At 35.2% G+C, this 24,181-nt stretch overlaps 1 protein-coding gene across 1 annotated transcript in view; it reads left to right on the plus strand.

The window, feature by feature from the left end:
* SCN7A (sodium voltage-gated channel alpha subunit 7) overlaps nt 1-24,181 on the plus strand; it is an 81,520-nt gene that overhangs the window by 52,010 nt on the left and 5,329 nt on the right. The window contains exons 14-24 of the mRNA XM_027558694.1: nt 843-1,199; nt 5,337-5,777; nt 8,815-8,917; nt 11,106-11,260; nt 13,829-14,002; nt 15,684-15,791; nt 19,006-19,284; nt 20,298-20,351; nt 21,076-21,213; nt 23,055-23,159; nt 23,473-23,743. Of these exons, the coding sequence (XP_027414495.1) occupies nt 843-1,199; nt 5,337-5,777; nt 8,815-8,917; nt 11,106-11,260; nt 13,829-14,002; nt 15,684-15,791; nt 19,006-19,284; nt 20,298-20,351; nt 21,076-21,213; nt 23,055-23,159; nt 23,473-23,743 (2,185 nt within the window). The remainder of the gene's footprint in view (nt 1-842; nt 1,200-5,336; nt 5,778-8,814; nt 8,918-11,105; nt 11,261-13,828; nt 14,003-15,683; nt 15,792-19,005; nt 19,285-20,297; nt 20,352-21,075; nt 21,214-23,054; nt 23,160-23,472; nt 23,744-24,181) is intronic.

Genomic DNA, 24,181 nt, shown 5'->3' on the forward strand with positions numbered 1-24,181 from the left:
TTGTATCAAAATATCTGAAAGACTAGTAACAGATTGAACCTCAGATGATTAAGTTTTACATGAATAAGTACTAAGTCCTAACCCTTGAGTCCCAAAAGCCAACTACATACCAGAAAAAGTTGGGGAAGGTATAGCACATACAAAAACAATATGTGGATTTTAAATGACTCAAATATTAAAGTGATTTTGTGCCATGTGAATAAAAATTTTTAAATCTAGTGATTAAGTGAAATATTTAGACTAAACCTAGAATGTTTCATTTGGTCTCTCATGTTAATTTTAAAGGTAAATACACAATAGTATTCTTGTCTGGAAATCCCATGGACAGAGGAGTCTGGCAAGGCTACAGTCTATGGGGTCACAGTCAGACACAACTGAGGTAACTTAGCACTCATGCATACAATAGAGCTATCAAGGGACTTCAATGGACCCTTGAGACTTTTCCAATATCATCTATATGTTGAAATGTGGGAAAATATTCAATATATTTTGGAAAAAGAAAATAAAGAATGGATACTTGCTTTACCAGATATTAAAACAAAACTGGAGTAATTATTAATAGTATAATATTGAAAAAAAAAGGGAATTGACAGATCAATAGAAAGTATACTTCAATTTAGTATAAAAAACTGTAGAATATGTAAGTGTATTAAAAATTGTATATAAACTGAATTTTCAGTGTTTAGTATTAATAATGCTCACGAGTGAATATTACATTAGAGACTACACATGTTTATGTGTATAATGCTAATAAAAATTGTAAATGTACAGTGTAATTAATAGTGACTAGAGTTTTTGTTATTTTTTTCTTATTTTTGTTGTTTTTTACATTGCTCCATCAGTTACGAATTTTTAGACTGGGAAGATACTGGCCAACATTTAAGATTCTGATGCTGACTCTTTGTAACTCAATTGTGGCCCTGAAAGACTTGGTCCTGCTGTTGTTCACCTTTATATTCTTTTCTGCTGTGGTTGGCCTTAACCTGTATGGTTCAAAATATAAAAAATATGTCTGCAGCATAAATGAAGACTGTCAGCTTCCACACTGGCACATGCATGATTTCTTCCATTCCTTCCTGAATGTATTCCGGATTCTCTGTGGAGAGTGGATAGAAACTTTATGGGATTGCTTTAAGGTAGCAGGCCAATTCAGTTGTATTCCTTTTTACATGATGGTGATTTTAATTGGAAAATTATTGGTAAGTAATCCATGCTTTAAAACTTTCCTTGAAAAACTTATGTATTGTAGTCTGGCATTTTCATAATGTAGACTTGTGGAAGCCAGTGGTCTACAACTGTGCTGTCTGATATGGAGGCCTTTAGCCACATGTGGCCATTAGTCAGTTAAAATATGAGCGGTCCACTTTAAGATATGTTAAAAGTGTAAATGGCACCCCACTCCAGTACTCTTGCTTGGAAAATCCCATGGACGGAGGAGCCTGTTAGGCTGCAATCCATGGGGTTGCTAAGAGTCAGACACGACTGAGCGACTTCACCTTCACTTTTCACTTTCATGCATTGGAGAAGGAAATGGCAACCCACTCCATCGTTCTTGCCTAGAGAATCCCAGGGACGCGGGAGCCTGGTGGGCTGCCGTCTATGGGGTCACACAGAGTCGGACACGACTGAAGTGACTTAGCATAGCATAAGTGTAAAATACCCACTGAATTTGAAGTCTTCAGTTCAGTTCAGTTCAGTTGCTCAGTCGTGTCCAACTCTTTGCGACCCCATGAACCACACCACGCCAGGCCTCCCTGTCCATCACCAATTCCCGGGGTTCACTCAAACCCATGTCCATTGTGTCAGTGATGCCATCCAACCATCTCATCCTCTGTTGTCCCCCTCTCCTCCTGCCCTCCCCCCAAAAAGAATGTAAATGATTTCATTTATAATTCTTATATTGAAAGTGCTTCCTAGGTGGCACTAGTGATAAGGAATCCACTTGCCAGTGCAGGAGACACAAGAGATGCAGGTTCAATCCCTGGGTTGGAAAGATCCCCTGGAGAAGGAAATGGCACCCCACTCCAATATTCTTGCCTGGAAAATCCCATGGACAGAGGAATCTGGTGAGCTACGGTCCATGGCGCCATCAGGAGTTGGAAATGACTGAAGTGAAAACATTTTAATTATAATATTTTTATACACTTAGTTGAATAAAATGGATTAGTTAAGCTAATTTCACCTGTTTTTGTTTATACTTTCAATGTGGCTGCTTGAAAATTGCATACATGATGTTCATCATATTTTCATTGGTTATAACCTGCTTCTCAAAGTAGCTTTGGTTTTATGTGGGAGACAGTCATTAATGTAGACTCTCAGACCCCATCCCAGAACTGTGAAAGTGGAATCTACATTTTAACAATATCCCTAAGTGATTTGTGTACACATTAAACTTTAAGAAGCACTTAAATGTAGCACTGGTTGTCAAATTTGACTGCACATTGGAGTTACTTGGAGAACTAATAAAAATAAACTAATGTCTTGGATTCATCCCCAGAGATTCCGATTTTATTGTTATGTGGATATAGCTTAGTCATCAGGATTAAAAAAAAAAAATCCAATTTGATTAAATTGTGCAGCAAATTTTGAAACCCACTGATCTTTGAAACTATCATACATTAACTAAGAGGAAACACTTTCACTCCTAAATTTCCAGTAATTGGAGTGATTACATTAATTGAAGTATCTTATACTTCTTCTAGGGCTTCCCTTGTGGCTCAGCTGATAAAGAATCTGCCTGCAATGCAGGAGACCTGGCTTTGATCTCTGGGTTGGGAAGATCCCCTGAAGAAGGGAAAGCCTCCCACTCCAATATTCTGGCCTGGAGAATTCCATGGACTGTGTAGTCCGTGAGATTGCAAAGAGTCAGACACAACTGAACAACTTTCACTTTCATAATTCTTCTCAGGAAAAAAAAATGGCTTATAAGATATATTTGTTCTTATTGGGAAAAAAAGAGACTCAATATTTACTTTTTACTCCTAAGTCACAGAGATCAAGCGGATCTCCCAAAAGACAGGAACAAAAAAATCACAGGGTAAAATCCATTGTATCAGTGCATTTCTCATTGCTTTTATTTACCCTGGATCTACTCCTGTCCTAAGTACGTACTGACACTGTGTTTAATTGTTCATGTACTTGTCTATCTTCCTTATTAAGCTAGAACCTCCATGAAGGAAGGGATCACATGTCCCAGAAAGTGGTTGCATTTTACAGTGTTACACAGTTCTTTCTTTACATCACGGCATTTTCAACTTAATTTTCAGTCTTTTAACACTCATTGCCTATGTATATATGCGTGATAGGGAGTGTGTATACACATGTCTAAGATATAAGAAATGTTAGATCATAGGCTCTTAAAAATACAATTGTTGTATTATAATTTTTCCTCTCCAAATTCTGACATAGAAATCCTTCGTTAGTTCCATAATTAATTGATTTTTCAACAAATATTTCATACTTTATCATGTACTTAGTGCTTTGCATTGTGCTAGTTATCTACTGAAGAGAAAAAATGGTTCCGACTCATATGAAGCTTATAGTCATGAAATTCTTAATTAACACCCTTTTCTTTTTTCTCACTGTGAACAATACTTAACCAAACAAAGGGAAAACACCTACCACCCTGAAATTATGCTTGTTCTTGCTCTTCGTCCTTTGAGAATGATAGAGATGTTATAAGGTAGTTTCTACAAGGCCCGTGGAGCCCCTGCCCAGATTCTGTGTAAATAAACCTTGATAGCAAAATGGGACACTAGTGGGAGAACAATCAAACTAGTCTGTAGGTGTTGTTTTTCAGTCGCCCAGTCGTGTCAGACTCTTCGCAACCTCACGGATTGCCGCATGCCAGGCCTCCCTGTCCCTCACCATCTCCTGAAGTTTGCCTTGGTTCATGTCCGTTGCATTGGTGATGCCATACTGACATTCAATCATTGGTTTTCAGTTTTCAGTTTTTCAGCCATTGAGATTCTGTCATTGTAGGTTATAGAAAATATATGTTAGTGTTCCAGAGATCTTGCATGTAAGAAATTTCCAATGCTGAGCCAAATGTTAAACCCTCCATTTTATTTTATACACCAAACTATGGTTGCAGTTAAGATTATTTTATGACTTTATTATCTGCAAAAGTATTTTTATTTTTCCCCAAGTGAGTCTTATTTGAGCTTTCTATATTCCTAAGAGATAAAAAGATTTCGTTATTGAGATTTAAAGGTAATCCATTAGAATGAACACAATTTGGTGGGTACTTCATAATATTCTAGGTGTATATGGGCATGAGAAACTCAGCAATTATCAGAGTGTTTGAAAATTCATCTCTTTAGATAGATCCAAAATTCTGTAAGATACTTTAACAAATGAATGTTGCAGATCTCCATATACTTAATTATTTTATGTACACATAAATTGTCAGTGTAAGAATTCCTACTGTATTTTCCCTTTAAAAATAATATGTAAAGCATAAAGTAATTTAAATTTCCAAAAGCTCAAATATTTGAAGAGAAGAGAGAAAACTTCCAGAATGGACAAAATGCCTAAATTATTACTTTAAAAGAATAATCAGTGTATCTCTAATTATCTCAATCTTATAATCTAAAATTATAATTTATACTCTACAAAAAGAAACAAAATTAAAATCTAATTCTCTGGAAATTGGACGTGGCTTGATCTTATTTCTCAGTGATAGTAAAGGTTAAAATACACACTATCTTCAAATTCAAAATAATTTGCATATATTAGGAGTGATCCTTCCATTACTCATCTCTTTCTTATTTGACCAAATTTATTACCACAGAGAATCAACTAACCTACCTAAACCCTATGCTTGCACATCACAAGGAAATTAGATGTGGACTTCAAAACTAGGGATAGCTCTCTCCCCAGGAGAGTCCTCATGAATTTGCAGTACCCATGAAGATGTCATTCATATCTTTCTGAGTTAGGTTGACGTGAATTCAGCCACCTGGAGTAGCAATTGATTTTCTCACCTTGGGAGACTCTGCCTGGCTTAGTAGAAAAGAAAACAAACTGGAGTAAGACAGACTTAAGTTCAGACTCTGTGATCTTTGATACTTGGCATCTGTAAGCTTTGTGGTTTTCATCTGTAAAGGAGAAACAAATGATATTTCATAGAACATTGTAACCTTCTGGCTATCCAAATTCCTAACACAGCAACTGATCCTCTGCAGATGAGGAAGAACTGAATAGCCTAAAGAGCATCATAGTGTGTATGCTGTTTTCAGATTGCAGGCCAGCTTTTTAAAAATATTTGTTGTTGTTGTTGTTTGAAAGAAAACAAAAAATGAGATGCATTTAGCTTCATTTACTTCCTCATTCAGATACTTTACCTGTTTCTGGCGTTGATCATCTCATTTAGTTCATACAAGCCTGCAACAACTGAAGAATTCTCTGAAGAAGCAAAAAATCTCCAGCGTGCAATGGCAAGAATTAAAAAAGGAATAAATTATCTGCTTTCTAAAATAGTATGCAAAAAACAAAATGTTCTAGAGGAAACAATGGACAATATAAGTGACGTCTATGTTAAAGAGAATATTTCTGACCATACTCTCTCTGAATTGAGCAACACCCAAGATTTCCTCAAGGATAAGGAAAAAAGCAGCGGCACAGAGAAAAACACAATGACCGAAAATGAGAGTCAGTCACTAATCCCCAGTCCCAGTGTCTCAGAAACTGTACCCATTGCTTCAGAAGAATCTGATATAGAAAATCCAGACAATAAGGAGATTCAGAGCAAGTCAGGTGATGGAAGCAGCAAAGAGGTAAGTTGTTTTAACATCATGGTTTTGTACTGTTGATTGATGACACTATTGACAAGGAAGTGAAGCAATGCTGAAGTTCCAAAGTTAGATTATTATCCATTCAGTCCTAGCTGTAGCACTTCTTCTCCTGATTTCTGTTCCTGATCCAGTTTCTTAAACTTCCTAAGTTTCTTCATCTGTGAATGAGGATAAAATTGTATCTATTTCTCAGAAGAGATAGAATAATTAAGAAAAATAATTCAATAGTGCATAGAATAATGTCTAAAATATGGAAGCACTTAGCAAACATTAGATAACATAATTGTAATATCTTCAGTTAATGGGGTGATAAAAAGCATATTGAAGAAACCTAGATTTTTATAATTAATGCATACTACTGGAGAAGTCACTAAACTGTCCTAGGCTTTATCATCTTTAAAATATAAGATGGGACTAGAAGAGTGCTAAGATACAGATATTTTCCTACTTGCTAATATTTTAAGATTCTTGTCAGTTTATTTCTGCAACATATATTATAACATGGGAGAAGGCAATAGCACCCCACTCCAGTACTCTTGCCTGGAAAATCCCATGGATGGAGGAGCCTGGTGGGCTGCAGTCCATGGGGTTGCTAAGAGTCGGACACAACTGAGTGACTTCACTTTCACTTTTCACTTTCACGCATTGGAGAAGGAATGGCAACCCACTCCAGTGTTCTTGCCTGGAGAATCCCAGGGACACGGCAGCTTGGTGGGCTTCCGTCTATGGGGTCGCATAGAGTCGGACACAACTGAAGTGACTTAGCAGCAGCAGCAGTTGAGTTGGACTTAAAGACCAAAGGGTAAAAGAAACATCAGTTGTAAATGTAAACAATTTGTTGTTGTTGTTTAGACACTAAGTCGTGTCAAACTCCTTTGTGGCCTCATGGATTGTAACACACCAGTCTCCTCTGTCTGTGGGATTTTCCAGGCAAGAATCCTGGAGTGGGTTGCCATTTCCTTCTCCAGAGGATCTTCCTGACTCAGGGATTGAACCCACATCTTCTGCATTGTAGGCAGATTCTTTACTGCCTACAATGAGCCACCAGGAAACCCAAAGGAAAAAAAAAAAGGATCACCTTTAAAGAAGGGCAGATACTGCCTTTCACTTAGCTTTAAAAATGTATACCTTAGTGAATCCAGTCTTACTGTCTTCATTTGCAAGTAGCACAGTGTCTTAGTAGGAGGTGCCATTTAATCTACAGGGATCACGTGCAGTGTAAGCCACTTCCATTGAACTTCACTAAAGAATTGTTTTATTTCATTCATTGGCATGGGGCAGGGAAGATAATGTCTTTTTCCAGATCCTCAAAGTCTCTGGCACCATCTTATCTCCCAGACCTCTTCCACCTTATCAGCTGCTCTCTGTAATAGCTTATCAAATTGCCCTTCTAACAGGAATTAAGTTTCAATTATCTAGAGCCCTTCTAGTTTCTGGTAAAGGCATCTTTGTTTCAGAGAAACATTTTCACTCCTTATCATACCTAATCTTGTCAGGTCCATTTTCCTTCAATTAATAGCATTATTAGGAAATGAAAAACATTCTTCTTTTGCACACTGATTTTATTTAAACTATAACAACATTATAAGGCATGTGCTACCATACATTTCTGGGTAAAATTGCTATTTATCGCAACACATTATATGTTGCGATAAACTTCTTGTCAATCTGAAAAACTTCTTGTCAGTCTCATTAGAAAGTCTGAGATATGAAATATATAGGAAAGATGGAACTTAATATAACTGTAAATGTTGAAGTTTTAGAAGTTATTACTTAAGATGCATAATTATTTGGTTCTTTTGATTGATTAACTACTCAAAGAAGATTTTATCATTTATATATTTCATTATATATTTAATTAATCACTTTCCAGATTATGTAGCCCAAGAGTATTTAGGATGTTGATCTAAAAAAGCAAAGAATAAAATATAAAAATTACAAGTGGTATGATCATTCAGAGATTCATGTTCTTGTTTCTTTGGTATTTGAACTTTTATCTTTTAGTACAAATATATAATTATATAAATTTCATAAAAATAACATCAAACTTAAATCAGATTTTGAAACACTTTTTTTCATAATGTAGCCATATATATTGGTCACTAAGTAATCTTTTACTAAAATGGTTTATAATTTTGAATTTTGATTTATTTATAAATTTAAAATAATAAATACAGGATTTTGAGAAAATCATATCAAATAATTTATGTGTGAGGGTTTTAAATACTCTAATGAATCATTTAAATATATAGTGTATGATTTTCAATTATTGTATGCTTGAATATTACATAATATTAATTTATTATCTACTCCCAAATCAATGCATTGCTATACCTTATTTTATCAATAATAAAGAGAATACAAAGGGAAATCAAATAACCTTTTAAAAGGTTTGTTTGTTTAAAAGTGATATCCTGCTGACTATTTTATGTTTTTAATAGAGCAGTATAATGTCTTAAAATTGACAATATATGGCTTAAAGCAAACAAAACTTGCTAATTTTATTTCTTTGACATTTATTGTGCAAAAGACAGAGGTAGAACAAAATATTTGTAGTTTTTTATATATTCTAGCTAGATTTTTCAGAAATTTGGGATAACCTATACATCTTTTAGAACAGTGTTATTCACTATATATTCATTTTAATGTGAAAATTATTTTATCTTAAATTAATTTTTAAAATATCTTTAAACATTTCGACTCCCAGAGATATGTATACATTTAAAATTTATTTTTAATTTCGTTTTTACTTTTTGTCCATGCCACATGGCACGTGAGATCTTAATTCCCTGACCAGGGATCGAACCCCTGCACCCTGCCTTGAAGCTCAGAGTCTTAACCACCAGGGAAGTCTCTGTATGCATTTTAATATCAATCATGAAATTGGCATAAAGTCTTTTACTTTGACAGTAGTTTTTCTGTACATAATTTTTCTTTTTCCTGAAAATGACATAAACTTTAGCTATAGTGAGTAAATGAAACTTTAATGGCAACTTTCTTGGTGGGACTTACTTTTCAGAAAGTAAAGCAGTCGAGCTCATCTGAATGTAGTACAGTTGATATTGTTCTCTCTGAAGAAGAAATGGTCTATGAATGTGAAAAGCCAAAGCATCTTAGAAATGGTAAGAAAAAATAAGTTATTTTAATCATTATATTAACATTAAGCTAAATTTCTCTTAACCTAAATAATACTATTAAATACACTTTTAATTTTAAAGAGTTTATTAATTTGACTAAGGAATATACACATGCAGATGTGTTTGTGCGTGTGCACATGCACTCATGCTCATATATATCCTAATAGAAACTTATAATAAATGTCAAAGAAAAAGTCAATGTTTGGAACAGAGAAAAGGGGCTGCTTCCTAGGGGGTCTCATGAAGTAGTTAAAAGTTTTAGTTCTGAAATCAGACATACTGAGTTCAGATCCCAGCCCACCACTTGCTAGCTTTTACTTACCCTCCTCTGATTCATTTCCTAATACATAAAATGAGGATAAGAATAAGACTTACTTCATGGGATTAATAGAAAGATTAAATTAGTGTGTGTGTGTGTGTGTGTGTGTGCGCGCGCATGCTTATACCTCATAGAATGGGGTCAATGTTTAAAATACTCATAGGAAAACAAATGTATAAGTCATTTATTGAATATTAAGCTCCATGAATATTAAGAAATATATAGGGCTTCAGTCAGTTGACTAAGTTATTAAACATGTAACATGCACCTCTATAATTTATAATTTAGTTTCCTAAAGGGGCTTCCCAGGTGGCGCTAGTGGTAACTAATCCACCTGCCAGTGCAGGAGACACAAGAGATATGGGTTCAGTCCCTGAGTGGGGAAGATCCCCTGGAGTAGGAAATGGCAAACTGCTCTAGTATCCTTGCCTGGAAAATTCCATGGGCAGAGGAACCTGTTGGGCTACAGTCCATGGGGCTGCAAAGAGTCGGAGATGACTGAGCCACTGTGCATTAGTCTGTATTAGGTGTATTAGTGTATTAGTCTATCAAGACTGACACATAACCATAGGTTCTAAATATTTAAAATCACTGAAATCATCAAAATGGCAATTCCTAATGTTCAAATTCCTATACTCAGAAATAAGACTCTGCTCTCAGTAGCCTGAGTTCTAGGACTTGTATGATACAAGACCAGGGAGAAAACATTTCCTATATTTTTCTGACCAAGAATGTATAAATTGGTTCTAGGGAAAATGTTAAAATGTATTGACTTTAAACTCCACCCACTCCATGCTTCATTCTCTTATCAGTTAATCACACCCTTTTCAAGCCTCAGGTTTTCCTTATGCTAACTCTCTTGACCAGAAGATAGAATTACACCTGTACCCTACCCATAAAATACTCCATAATCCAAGCTTAGCTCCTTAAATAGTCTTATTCAAAATTTCTATCCCATGCCACTGAAGAATTGGGATAAATTTAATTTACTTAATTGATATTATACCTCTTATGTCATGAATATTTGTATATTTAAATGAAAATGCTTGTTATGCCATGTGAATCTTCAAAGAATGAATTTTCAGGCATTATGCCAAAAAAATCTAATAATCAGAAGATGGTGTGTGTGGGTGTGTTTGTTTTGTAGGAGTAGGGGTAGCTTCTATTCTCAGTTCTGTCTAATAGGGTAAGAGGGTGTTCTAAGTCATCTGCACCTTTCACAGTTTCTTTTTTCCGGCTATGGTCCCCAGGTGGTGCGGTGGTAAAGAATCCCCCTGCTAATGCAGGAGACTCAAGACATATGGGTTTCAACTCTTGGTTGGGAAGATCTCCTGGAACAGGAAATGGCAAACCACTCCAATATTCTTGCCTGGGAAATTCCAGGTCAGAGGAGCCTGGTATGGGCTACTGTCCATGGGATTACAAAGAATTGGACACGATTAACATACACTTACTTACTTGTTCAGTTGCTGATTTGTGCCTGTGGGTCACTTTGTGACCCCATGGACTTCAGCATAACAGGTTTCCCTGTCCTTCACTATCTTCTAGAGTTTGTTCAAATTCATGTCCATTGAGTTGGTAATGCCATCCTCTGTCACCCCCTTCTCCTGCCCTCAGTCTTTCCCAGCATCAAGGTTTTTTTCCTTTCTTCCTTACTATTATGGAACTCACAAGTTTTTCTTTTTTTTCCTTAGCAATTGCAGTGGTCACTACAGTAGGGGTATAAATCTAATGTTTATAAGTCAGAGAACATCTATATTAGATACTGTAAATAAATGATTGTTAAAACATTTGAAATGTTTAACTTTTCAACGATTTCTAGGTTTTTGTTCTTAATAGTTTCATTCTTGACAGTTTATGAACGAAGATCTTCATCTGCTCAAATCGGTAGAGGCCCCAAAAAAGGAAAAATCTGGAAGAACATAAGGAAAACTTGCTGCAAAATAGTAGAAAACAATTGCTTTAAGTGTTTTATTGGCCTTGTCACTCTGCTTAGCACAGGTGCTCTGGTAAGTGAGCAGATTAAAATGTGATGTGAGCAGATTAAAATGGTAAGTGAGCAGGAAAAAATGTGATATTTTTATAGGAAAAATGCATCATATGTCTATTAATTCATAATGTCACCAAGCCAAATTATTTTTCCCCAGAATACTTATTATAGTACCAAATTTTATATTCTATGATTTTAGTTTTGGAATATATACATTGCAGTTTCTTAGAAGGTCCGTATATGCCTCATTCAGTATTAAATAAATAATTTCAAAATATGTGAATGATAGCAGGAATAAGAATGTTAATAAATACCATATTATTTTAATAAAGTTTAATAATGTGCACCTATTGTGCTAGTACTTTGGTACTTGTTCCATAAGAAAAGAGAAATATTGTATATATTTTTAAGAACCTTTGAACTACAAATATATTTACTCATTGACACAACTATCTTAATTCTGGAAAATTGTCTTAGAATCTTCACATGTGTTAAGTGCATTTACAAGGCTGTTCACTGAAGAACTTTTTGTAATACCAAAAAATTGAAATGCAAAAAGAATACATATTAGGTGACTGTTTAAATACACTATGGTATAGTCATCCAGTGGGATACTATGCAGTTAGCTAGAAAATGCAAGACCTGTCTGCATGTTGATATTGCAATTCCCCAAGATATGGCAACAAGTGAAAAAAAAGAATAAAGTATACAGCATGCTGCATTCTATGTAGGAAAGGAAGAAAAATAGAATGTATATTGATATTTGCTTGCGTCTGATTAAAGAAGATCAGAGACTGATACACAAGAAATAGTTAATTGTGAGATACACGAAACAGAGAAGATGGTGAGATTCTTGGGAACCAGACTTTGTACTGCATATGTTTTTAAAGTAAACTTTGTATTGACATTTAGCACACATACCGGAAAGCAGATAGATCGTAAGTGTAGAGCATAAAGGATTTTCACCAAGTGAATATACCCACGTAACCATCACTTGCCTCGTGAAGGAGAACACTACCAGGGCTCCAGAACCACACTCTGACCTCTCACGGTTACTTCCCCATTCCGCATGGGTAGCCAGCATGTGGGCTTCAACTGCCATATATTGGCATTGCCTACTTTTAAAAAGATTTATTTATTTATTTAATTTATGGCTGCACTGGCTCTTTGCTGCTGCACAAAGGCTTTTCCAGTTGCTGTGAGTGAAGTCTACTCTTTGCTGAGGTGCCCAGGCTCCGCACTGTGGTAGCTTCTCTTGCTGTGGAGCCTGGGCTCTAGAGCTCAGGCTCAGTAGTTGTGGCACATGGGCTTAGCTTTCCTGTGGCATGTGGGATCTTCCTGGACCAGGGATCAACTTGTGTCCCCTGTATTGGTAGGCAGATTCTTTACCACTGAGCCACCTGCAAAGTCCTGAGATTGCCTATTCTTTCAATGTTTTAATTGAAATAGAAGCTTCTGCATATCTTTTTATATTAGTTTGCATTATGTACCTTTTCAGTAGGTAAATCCATTTAATAAATAGTACTTTAGAATAACTTTGGATGATATTTATAATCTGTTTTAAAGGATACTTTAGTCCATAATTGGTTCAATTGAGCCAGTTAATTCTATTATTTTATATATACTTTTATTTAGCAATAGGTTTTCAAGAATCACACCTTTGTTTACATATGATTATTTTCATTCATGTTTAATCTTTGACCTCCATTGCACTTTGCAACAAGTCTGCCTGAGGTTATTGATACTTTACTGCCTTTTTTTCAATGCTAAAATATTACTATGAAATTAATTTGAATGACATTATCAGACTTTGCTTCCTCCACAGTAAAACTGAGGTTGATCTATTAAAACTGAGAATGTTGGGAAGACATTATAGTCTTATTTCATATTCATTTATTTCCACTGGTTTATCTGACACGCTTTGTGACTTTTCTTGTAATAGCTGTATGGATTTCTGAAAACACAGGTTTAGGGGTTTTCTTTGTTTGCTTATCTCTACTCCTTTATTCAAGACTTCCCTAGTGGCTCAGACGGTAAAGCATCTGACTACAATACGGGAGACCCGGGTTCAGTCCCTGGGTTGGGAAGATCTCCTGGAGAAGGAAATGGCAACCCACTCCAGTATTCTTGCCTAGAAAATCCCATGGACAAAGGAACCTGGTAGGCTACAGTCCATGGGGTCGCAAAGAGTCAGACACAACTGAGCGACTTCACTTTCACTCCTTTATTCACAATAGCATGAGATGGCTATAAGAGATAAGAACCAGGTCAGATATGACTAAAGATTCCATCTAAGTTTGAATAACTGATTTGAGAGAGACTTTTCAGTTCACTGTTTAGAACAATTATGAGGTCAAGTTCAGACTCTATAAGTAGAGGTTCTGGAATCAATTAATGATGTCTGCTACAGGCATGGATCAGAAAATGGATATGGATTATGTGAATAAACTCACATCAAGTGTAGAAGCCCTTGAGACTGCAGTCTATGACAGTGGTCACCATCTGGAGATGGGATCTCATTCCCCACTTTGCCAGAAGAGATTTTAGAAATTACATGTACACTGATCTTTAAATATTTTATCCACAGGCTTTTGAAGATATATATATTGATCAGAGAAAGACTATTAAAATCTTATTAGAATATGCTGACATGATCTTCACCTACATCTTTATTCTGGAAATGCTTCTAAAGTGGATGGCATATGGTTTTAAAGCCTATTTCACTAATGGCTGGTACAAACTAGACTTCATGGTTGTTATCGTATGTATTTTAAAGAAAAATTTTAAAGGCTATTTGTTTACTCTTCCTTCTTTACTCTTACTCTGACTTTCTTTTTGATTTATGTGTATCTTTCTTTTACCTTTCTCTATACATTCTCAGTCACCAATATCCCATATTTCTTTATATGTAATGTTTAACATCCATCTTTTCATATTAAAATTTTAACAGTTCAGCACTTAACTCCTGGTTTTTTCTAATCATTACCTATAAACCTGCTGCTAAGAGAACAGGCTTATTGAACAATATTTTGAAAATATCATCATTATAAAATATTCAAATTCTATTGGCTCTACCTTTAAATCATACATTTAAAATTAGACTGCTTAACATAAACTTCAAGCTTCCCATATGGCCCTAGTGGTAAAGAATCCACCTGCTGAATGTAGGAAACTTAAGAGACACGAGTTCGATTCCTGGGTTGAGACTATCCCCTGGAGGAGGCAATGGCTACGCACTCCAGTATTCTTGCCAGGAGAATCCCATGGACAGAGGAGCCTGGCGGGCTACAGTCCATGGAATTGCAAAGAGTTGGATACAACTGAGCATCTGAACACTTGTCCATCATAAACTTCACCAGTAGCACACTGATCCAAGGTACCAGAACATGTGAATCGCACAGTAGTTCCACCACTGCACACGTGTACTCTGTTCTCCACATAACAAGAAAAATAAGCCCCACTAAGCCAAAGTATTTTCTCGATTTTGTTCTCTCCTTACCCTATATGCCTAGAACCATTCATGTCACATAGTAGGTGCTCATTAATTTTTGTTGGATGAACAAATGTCTCCCCATTCTGTCAACAATGATTGGAGCTTCTCAGTCAATAAATAATGACTTACAATATCTGACCTTTGTCTTCTAAATTAATTCTTGAAAAAACCTTCTATTTCAATGATACCACACTATACCTGCAACCCACCTTCCTGTTTCTTGGTTATCGTTCTTTTTTATCTGCATTCTTCCATGTGTATATAAATGATATCCTTACTTTGAAGCCCACTTTGAGCCTCTTCAGTACAGGGTAAAATAGAATAATTTTTTTCATTTATATTACCTTGAAAATATAGAAAAATGAAGGTACAACAAAATTAATCATAACTATACCACCTTGCCCAATCAGCATTCATTTTTATTAATATTGAATCATATTTATGCATGTATGTTTACTTTAAAAAAAATCACCTTAGAATCCTTATTTTTTTGTAATTAGTATTTGAACTTAACAATATTCATTTCCTCCTTGATGCCTCTTCTCTGAAACCCTATTTTGCATATTGTCTTAATTATATATATATATTTGGATTCATATGAAAACATATTCTAAATTCTGTTTTAAAGAATATACTGTGTACTATTACTATATTGCAAATAATCATGAAACTGATTCTTAGTCTAATTTTAAAATAAAAATGATGTAAATATTAATCTTTCACCATAAAGAATCTCAAATACACAATTTTTTAATCTCAATAACATTTATTATTCATACCAAAAAATACTTTTGAATTTTTTAAAACACTTTTTTAAATAGCTTTAGAATACTTTTAAAAATTTTAATAGGCTTTAACTGTAATTTTCTGTAAGAAATGTTCATTTACAGATTGTTTTGATTAAATTTAAAATTAAATTCTATTCAATTTTTTATTTATATATATCCAGGTGTTCTGTCTTAGTTTAATAGGCAAATCTCGGGAAGAACTAAAACCGCTTGTTTCCATTAAATTCCTTCGGGCACTCAGAGTTCTATCTCAATTTGAAAAAATGAAGGTAAGAGAAAAGTTTCTAATCTAAACTACAGGTTTTTATTTGGGATTAATAAATGTCCATAAACTCATAATCTTTGTTGTCTTCTCATTTGTGTCTTTATTAATACAAAAGCCAAATTTCCAATGCACATTCAGTTTAGTGATAGAAAGATTTCATACAATATTCTAGGGCTATAAACTACACATAGCCTATTAAAACATGGGCTGTGGGTGAAGGAAATGGGGAGATGTTAATCAAAGGATCCAAAACTTTCACATATACAATGAATAAGGTCTGGGGAATTTAGTATATAGTATCATGACTACAGTTAGTAATACTACATTATATACTTGAAGTGTTCTAAGGGAGTATAACTTAAATGTTTTTCACCATTTATCCTGAAAGGTAACTATGTGAGGTGATAGATGTGTTAATTAGTGTGATTGTGGGAATCATTTCACATTTTATACATACATTTGGACATCATCTTGTACACCTTAAACATACACAATTTTTCTCAATTATGCCTAAATAAAGTGAAATACATATACACATATATACTAACACACACAAATTAGATAATAAATGTAACTAAAATAACATTTTTTATTTTAGTTTAGACCACCTGACCTGCCTCTAGAGAAACCTGTATGCGGTCAGGAAGCAACAGTTAGAACTGGACATGGAACAACAGACTGGTTCCAAATAAGAAAAGGAGTATGTAAATGCTGTATATTGTCACCCTGCTTATTTAACTTATATGCAGAGTACATCATGAGAAATGCTGGCCTAGATGAAGCACAAGCTGGAATCAAGATTGCCAGGAGAAATATCGATAACCTCAGATATGCAAATGACACCACCCTTAGGCAGAAAGTGAAGAAGAACTAAAGAGCCTCTTGATGAAAGTGAAAGAGGAGAGTGAAAAGGTTGGCTTAAAACTCAACATTCAGAAAACTAAGATCATGGCATCCAGTCCTAACACTTCATGGCAAATAAATGGGGAAACAGTGGAAACAGTAACAGACTTTATTTTTTAGGGCTCCAGAATCACTGCAGATGGTGATTATAGCCATGAAATTAAAAGATGCTTACTTCTTGGAAGGAAAGTTATGACCACCTAGATAGCATATTCAAAAGCAGAGACTTTACTTTGCCAAAAACAGTCCGTCTACTCAAGGCTATGGTTTTTCCGGTAGTCATGTATGGATGTGAGAGTTGGACTATAAAGAAAGCTGAGCACCGAAGAATTGATGCTTTTGAACTGTGGTGTTGGAGAAGACTCTCGAGAGTCCCTTGGACTGCAAGGAGATCAAACCACTCAATCCTAAAGGAAATCAGTCCTGAATATTCATTGGAAGAACTGATGCTGAAGCTGGAACTCCAATACTTTGGCCACCAGACACGAAGAGCTGACTTGTTTGAAAAGACCCTGATGCTGAGAAAGATTGAAGGCAAGAGGATGAGGGGACAACAGAGGATGAGACGGCTGGATGGCATCACCAACTCAATGGACATGAGTTTGAGTGAACTCCAGGAGTTGGTCATGGACAGGGACGCCTGGCATGCTGCAGTCCATGGGGTCGCAAAGAGTGGGACACGACTGAGTGACTGAACTGAACTGAAAGTGAAATACATATACGTATATATACTAACACACACAAATTAGATAATAAATGTAACTAAAATAACATTTTTAATTTTAAAAACATTCTGACATACTGTGGATTTTTTTCCTAATCAATTTAGATACACAGAGAGGAAAAGAGAGTTTCAAAGTCAGCAAATTGTCTTCCCTCAATTTATAGAAACACAAGCAATTTTAGGAAATGATTTGCTAGGGAAAGCGCCTCTGTCAGAAATCAAGTCCTGTACTACTTGATGCCATACATTAATTAGAATGGCAATGAAATAGTAGCCATGGATAATTTGAGATCAGATAATTATGTTTAGGTCAAAGTCAGATCCAGATCTTAATCTTCATCTCATCCTCTGGAAGTTCTGTAGTTGAATTAATTCTGAAGATATATCAGAAGGTACATGATTACAAAATTAAAGTTTTATGTATTTAATAAGCTTCAGGTCTTCTTATTATTTAAATATTTGTTTCAACCATATCTCTTTCTTTTATTCTTAACATTTGTGTATACTTTCTAATAGACATAGACTTGTTTTCATCAGAGGCATCAGCGGATCTTTCAAAATATCTAGTGTCAGCAAAGGATCTGTGACTTAGTTTTAGAAATGAAACTAAATGTAATTAGAAGTACAATTAAATGTAAAAATATTAATTCAAGGACAGAAATCTAAGGAATATAAACAAGAAACTACAGACAAATGGCTACATTTTCAGTAATGGCTGATAGAAGGAAAGATTAGAATGATAGGAAAGAGAATGGTGCCTCAGGGTGGGGGGAAAAGAGAGAGGGAAGAGAGGCTGTGGAAAGGGAGTCAAGTGTAAATGATAAAGATACAGAGAAGGCAAAGACGGAGAATACTGCATTGAGTATAGCTGCTGGTTTACATTTTCATAAGAGCTTTAGTGGAATGATAGGAATAAAATTCTGAATAAAGAATAAAGGAACCTGAGAAAATGGAGATTGCTGCTTATTTAAGTTTAGGCAGTAGATTCATTTCCTAGACTTCCTACTCTGAAGTGGTTCTCCAGAGACACTGGTTCAGAGAGGTCAGTGATTTTTGAGAAGCACAGTGCCCGCTCAGTGTTTCTTTAAATAGTCACTTGCGTTGGCTTCACTGATCTAGAGTCTTCTGGTCTTCCTCTTAATTTCCCTCCACTGTGTAGGTTAATCATCCCTGAAGTTAGAATCCCCAAGACTTAGGCCTAGGTTCTTTTCACTCTCATGTGCTTTCTAAATAATCTCATACATTTATACGGGTTCACTTGTTTTGCTTATTTCTGGTACAATATAGGAGATGGATAAACATGTTAAATCAGTGAAATAATTATTTGAGTATTTATACTAATCAGCTCCATTGTATTTTAATAATTTTAGTGCAAAATTTTTGAGAATATATGAATTTTTAATATATATTTTAAATATAAATTTTTATTTAGGTTATTCAAATACCAGCAAGTGACCTATTACATCTTCAAAGATGGCCTTTTTGTTGTTGTTATTTCAATATGACATTACATTAATAAATATTCCCAATTTGATTAAAATACTTTCACATTTCTTACTGAAAGTTTATATGTTTGTCTTTTATATGCCAGGTGGTAGTGAGAGCTTTGATTAAAACAACTTTACCCACATTGAATGTGTTTCTGGTCTGCCTTATGATCTGGCTGGCTTTTGGCATCATAGGAGTACACTTATTTGCTGGCAAATTCTATGAGTGCATTGACCCAACAAGTGGAGAAAGGTTTCCTCTATCTGAAGTCATGAACAGAAGTCAGTGTGAAAGCCTTGTATTTAATGAATCCATGCCATGGGAGAATGCAAAACTAAATTTTGATAATGTTGGAATCAGTTTTCTTTCACTGCTTCAAGTAGTAAGTACCTGTTTGAATTTTTGAATTATGTGTATTCAAATTGTAGGTGAACATAAAGGACAAAATGTGGATGCTTAATAAGGTTAGTTTTAAATTATCTTAGCAATTGTTAGTAGATACAGGTTATGGGACATAGTATACTAAGCTCATTTAGAAAGACAAAAGTGAAATATAGTCCTTGCTCTGTTGGAAAAAGGAAGTGGAGATAAAGATAGAAGTAGGTGAACAGAAGAAATGACAAATATTGACCAAACCTATTACCTCCACCACTGATCAGACAATATGTACACAATTTCAGATCCGGCTCAGGTTACTGCTGTTGTGTTTCTAACTCAGTGATTTGAAGAATGACTCTTCAGTCCCCCAACATCTAGCATCCTTCCTGTCTTACCTCCCTCATAGTAAAGCGCACATGTAGCAATTACCTTAGGCGGAGAAGGCAATGGCACCCCACTCCAGTACTCTTGCCTGGAAAATCCCATGGACAGAAGAGCCTGGTAGGCTACAGTCCATGGGGTCGCGAAGAGTCGGACACGACTGAGCAACTTCACTTTCACTTTTCACTTTCACGCATTGGAGAAGGAAATGGCAACCCACTCCAGTGTTCTTGCCTGGAGAATCCCAGGGACAGGGGAGCCTGGTGGGCTTCGGTCTATGGGGTCGCACAAAGGTGGATACGACTGAAGTGACTTAGCAGCAGCAGCAGCATGACACTTAGGCAGCATGTAGTTATTTACCATTTATCCATCTATCTAACCAGCTCTCTTTTTTTATTTATACTGTTTTAAAATATTTTAAGTTACTACAAATAAACTTCATAGCTTTAAATAGTTTTTAATAGACAATATAAATGTAATAATGAAAGTGGTAAAGATCTCAGTTACACAGTATTTTGAAGTGTGATTAACCTTACTAATCAAATGTTTTATTGTATTAATAACATTGACTTTTAATTTTTATTTGCCTCGAAGCATAAGATTTCCATAAGAATTAAATACATGCCATTTTTACAGGCAACATTTAATGGATGGCTCACTATTATGAATTCAGCAGTTGATTCTACTGATGTAAGTACAGTACAATCCTAGAACCATCCTTAAGGTTGGCTAAAGTCATTTTTGCAATTCAAGGACAGGACACAAGCAATAATTGAGTAATTAACATGATAATAGCAAATGCTTGTGCTAGACAGAAAGTTCATTCAGATTGACTATTTCATGAACAATGAACTCCTTCCAGAATTATATACAATGGTTGAGGCCCAGTAGGCACATTTGAAGATTATCATAACAATGATTAAACCAATGCAGTAAACTTTAAAATTCAAATAAAAGCAGTGATAACTCTTCACCAAAGAACAAAGAGGAAATACTGCCTCACTGTTGGATTTTCTTGTCCTAAAATGTTTTCTAAATCTTACGTTTTAAAAAGTCAGTGTCAATATTTTGCTATTTTCTCACTTTTTCACGTATTTTTTTTTTCAGAGCAGTTTTAGATCTACAACATTGAGAGGGAGTTACAGAGATTTCCCATATACCCTTACCCTCACAAATGCATAGCCTCCTCACTATTGATATCACTCACCACAATGCTATATTTTTTACCAAAGATAGACCTACACTAACACACCATGATCCCCAAAATTCACTCAGTGTTGTGCATTCTATGGGTTTGGACAAATGTGTAATAACATATACCCTTAGTTATAAGGGTATCACATAGAATATTTTCACTGACCTAAAAATCCTCTGTGCTCTGCCTTATTTTGCCTATTTTTTTTTTAATTTTTAGGTAGATATGCAACCTAATTTTGAAAACAACATCTATATGTATTGTTACTTTATTGACTTTATTATCATTGGATTATTTCTTCCTCTGAGTATGTTGATTGGTGATATTGTTGCCAATTTCCACAAGCATAAAATAAAGATAAGTATAAATATTCTTTCTCAATCAGTGCCCATGGGGGGAAAAATGTCCTGCTTCAAATAATTGGTTTTAGATTCAGCTTAATAGCATTTTTATCTGGTACTTATCTTTAAAAATTATTTATGTTCCTGCAGATTGAATATTGCTAAAATGTTTATCTTTACATTATTTTCTATATTCAAATAAGCACAGACAAGTTTAAACATTAAACATTACAACTGTTTCCGTGTATGTGTTTGTAAATCATGACATGCTGAAAAATAGCATTGTTTTGCATCTGCACAAATATGTGAAGATGTTCAAGAAAAATAAACCACACTTTTTTATTCTTTGATGTACTCAAAGTGGTTCAAAATTGTACCCAGCAGAGACATCTTTGTCAGTTGAAATGGCTTTTTCTGCTAGAAGTAGAGGGTCATAAATCCTAATTAGGTGACCTAAATAGGAGTTCCTTGAAACAAATAAGAAAATTCAGAGGCAGAATTCAAAAACCCATATTCAGTATCATCTCCACATGAAGACTCCCTTCAGGGCTTCTGTTAATACAAATGCCTCAAATGTCATATAAATCCACTTATTTTAACCTCAGGGATCTACTTTCTATTAAGTGTAGAAATGCCTTCTAGTGAATCAAAGAAAGAATAGTTTAATCTTGAACTTTTGTATTTAGCAAAGTCATCAATCTGGTGTAGAATCTGGTGAACAAACCATTCTGAGTCTGCACTAATTAGATGGGATTAGAGTACTTAGATGGGCTTAGAGGGACTGAAGCTAGTTAGCATGCATGCATGCAGAAGGATCAGTGGTCATTGGACTGTATACTTCAGCTTCTTAAGGATTTCAGCCCAATGGAATAACATTCTAGGATTTGCCCAGGGGCTTCAAATTGGTGAACCGCGTCAACTTAAGTGACCCAGTCCTGACATCGGAGAAGGCAATGGCAACCCACTCCAGTACTCTTGCCTGGCAAATCGCATGGACGGAGGGGCCTGGTGGGCTGCAGTCCATGGGGTCGCTAGGAGTCGGACATGATTGACCGACTTCACTTTCACTTTTCACTTTAATGCATTGGAGAAGGAAATGGCAACCCACTCCAGTGTTCTTGCCTGGAGAATCCCAGGGACAGGGGAGCCTGGAGGGCTGCCGTCTATGGGGTCGCACAGAGTCGGACATGACTGAAGCGACTTAGAAGCAGCAGCAGCAGCAGTCCTGACATGGGCAGTAACAATTCCTAACTCCTAGATTAAATGTTCACCTCTTATTCACTTTGCTTTTTCTATATAAGATACTGAAATTAACACTAGAAACACAAAATGAATAATTCCTAGAAGGTATTATCAAGGGTTGTAAGTACTAGGTGCTTTTGGAATAATAATGAAAAGATATCTTCTGATAGTATTTTGAAAATTAAGTAACTTGTGAACATATAAAAACAAGTATATGACCAGTTCTATTTTTTCTTGATTACTGAAAGGTACAAATCAAGTTCAGCTTTTGAGGTTAACTATTCTTAGTAACCTTTCCAGATATCCTCTGCTGTTTCTCTTTTGTCTCTAACAAGAGGTAGGTCCCAGTAACTAAAAAGTTAAAATAGGGTTGACTACCACAGCAAAATGCATCAAAATATAATTGAATATCCATCTTTTCCAGTGTATACTCTGTATTTTGTATGGATTTTTGTGCAGAAAGTCAGACATGTTTAAACATTATATAGTTCATTGCAGTTAAGCATTCTTTAGAGGATTAAATCAATAATTGCCAAGCTTTAGAAAATGCATATTAATATAAGGTGAAGTGTGGATTAAATATGATTTTAGTATCTTTTTCTTTCATTGCTTTACCAGGGAGGCTCAAATATCTTTATAACAGTGAAACAGAAGAAACAGTATCGTGCACTGAAGAAGCTGATGTATGAAGACTCTCAACAACCAGTACCTCTCCCAGAAGTAAGGAAACATCTAGATTTTTTTAGCTTTCTGAAAAAGTTTCCTTTATATGTTCTGTATTACAAATGAAGATGTGTTTTTAAAATTCTTAACAATAAATGCTTTGACATAATTTTTTAAAAGTGTTCGTTGACACAGCTTTTCATGGTCTTTTTGTTTATTTGCTTTGACTATATGCTGTAATTATAGTTTGGTAACATCTTCGTCTTCATGAATTCTACTATTTATGCTGGGAGGGAAGTTGTAAATCTAAAGACAATGTGTATAAATATCTTATTAATAAGAATATTACACCTTTTTCCTTTATACACAGAACAAGTTCCAACGATTCATCTTTGACTTGGTAACAAGTCGAGTTTTTAATATCATCATTATGACTCTTATATGTTTCCAAGCAATAACCATTATGATACAAAGTGATGAACAGAGCCCAAAAATCGACACTGCTCTGTTTTGGATTAACTCAGTTTATGTTATGCTATATATTGGAGAATGTGTACTAAAGCTCATCGTTTTCCATTGTAACTATTTCACCAGTGGATGGAACATTTTTGACTTCATGGTGGTTGTTTTCTCTATTACAGGTAAGATTTTGTTTACTCAGATTTTCACTTGTAATAATATTAATTCAGTCAACCTCTTATAGTAATCATCTTCTGAGGTATAGTCTCTTAATAAACACAAGAGTTGGAGGACTCTTTATTTCCAGCAGGAATGCCTTGAAAAAAGTGAAAGTGTTAGTCCATCTGGGACACCAGGAGAGCCCCAACTTCCCCCAAGGAATACTGGAGTGGGTAGCCGTTCCTTTCTCCAAGGAATCTTCCTGACCCAGGGATCAAACTCAGGTCTCCCACATTGCGGACAGATTCTTTACCGTCTAAGTCACCAGGGAACGCCTTACATTTTTACATTTACATATGTACACATGCCTGAAAGATATATAACATACTGAAAAATACTTTCTGAGTTAATATATAGACTTTATTACACAGACCACCCGATAAATGCTTAATTATCCCTTC

The sequence above is a fragment of the Bos indicus x Bos taurus genome, chromosome 2, assembly GCF_003369695.1.
Source record: "Bos indicus x Bos taurus breed Angus x Brahman F1 hybrid chromosome 2, Bos_hybrid_MaternalHap_v2.0, whole genome shotgun sequence".
Classification (NCBI taxonomy): domain Eukaryota; kingdom Metazoa; phylum Chordata; class Mammalia; order Artiodactyla; family Bovidae; genus Bos; species Bos indicus x Bos taurus.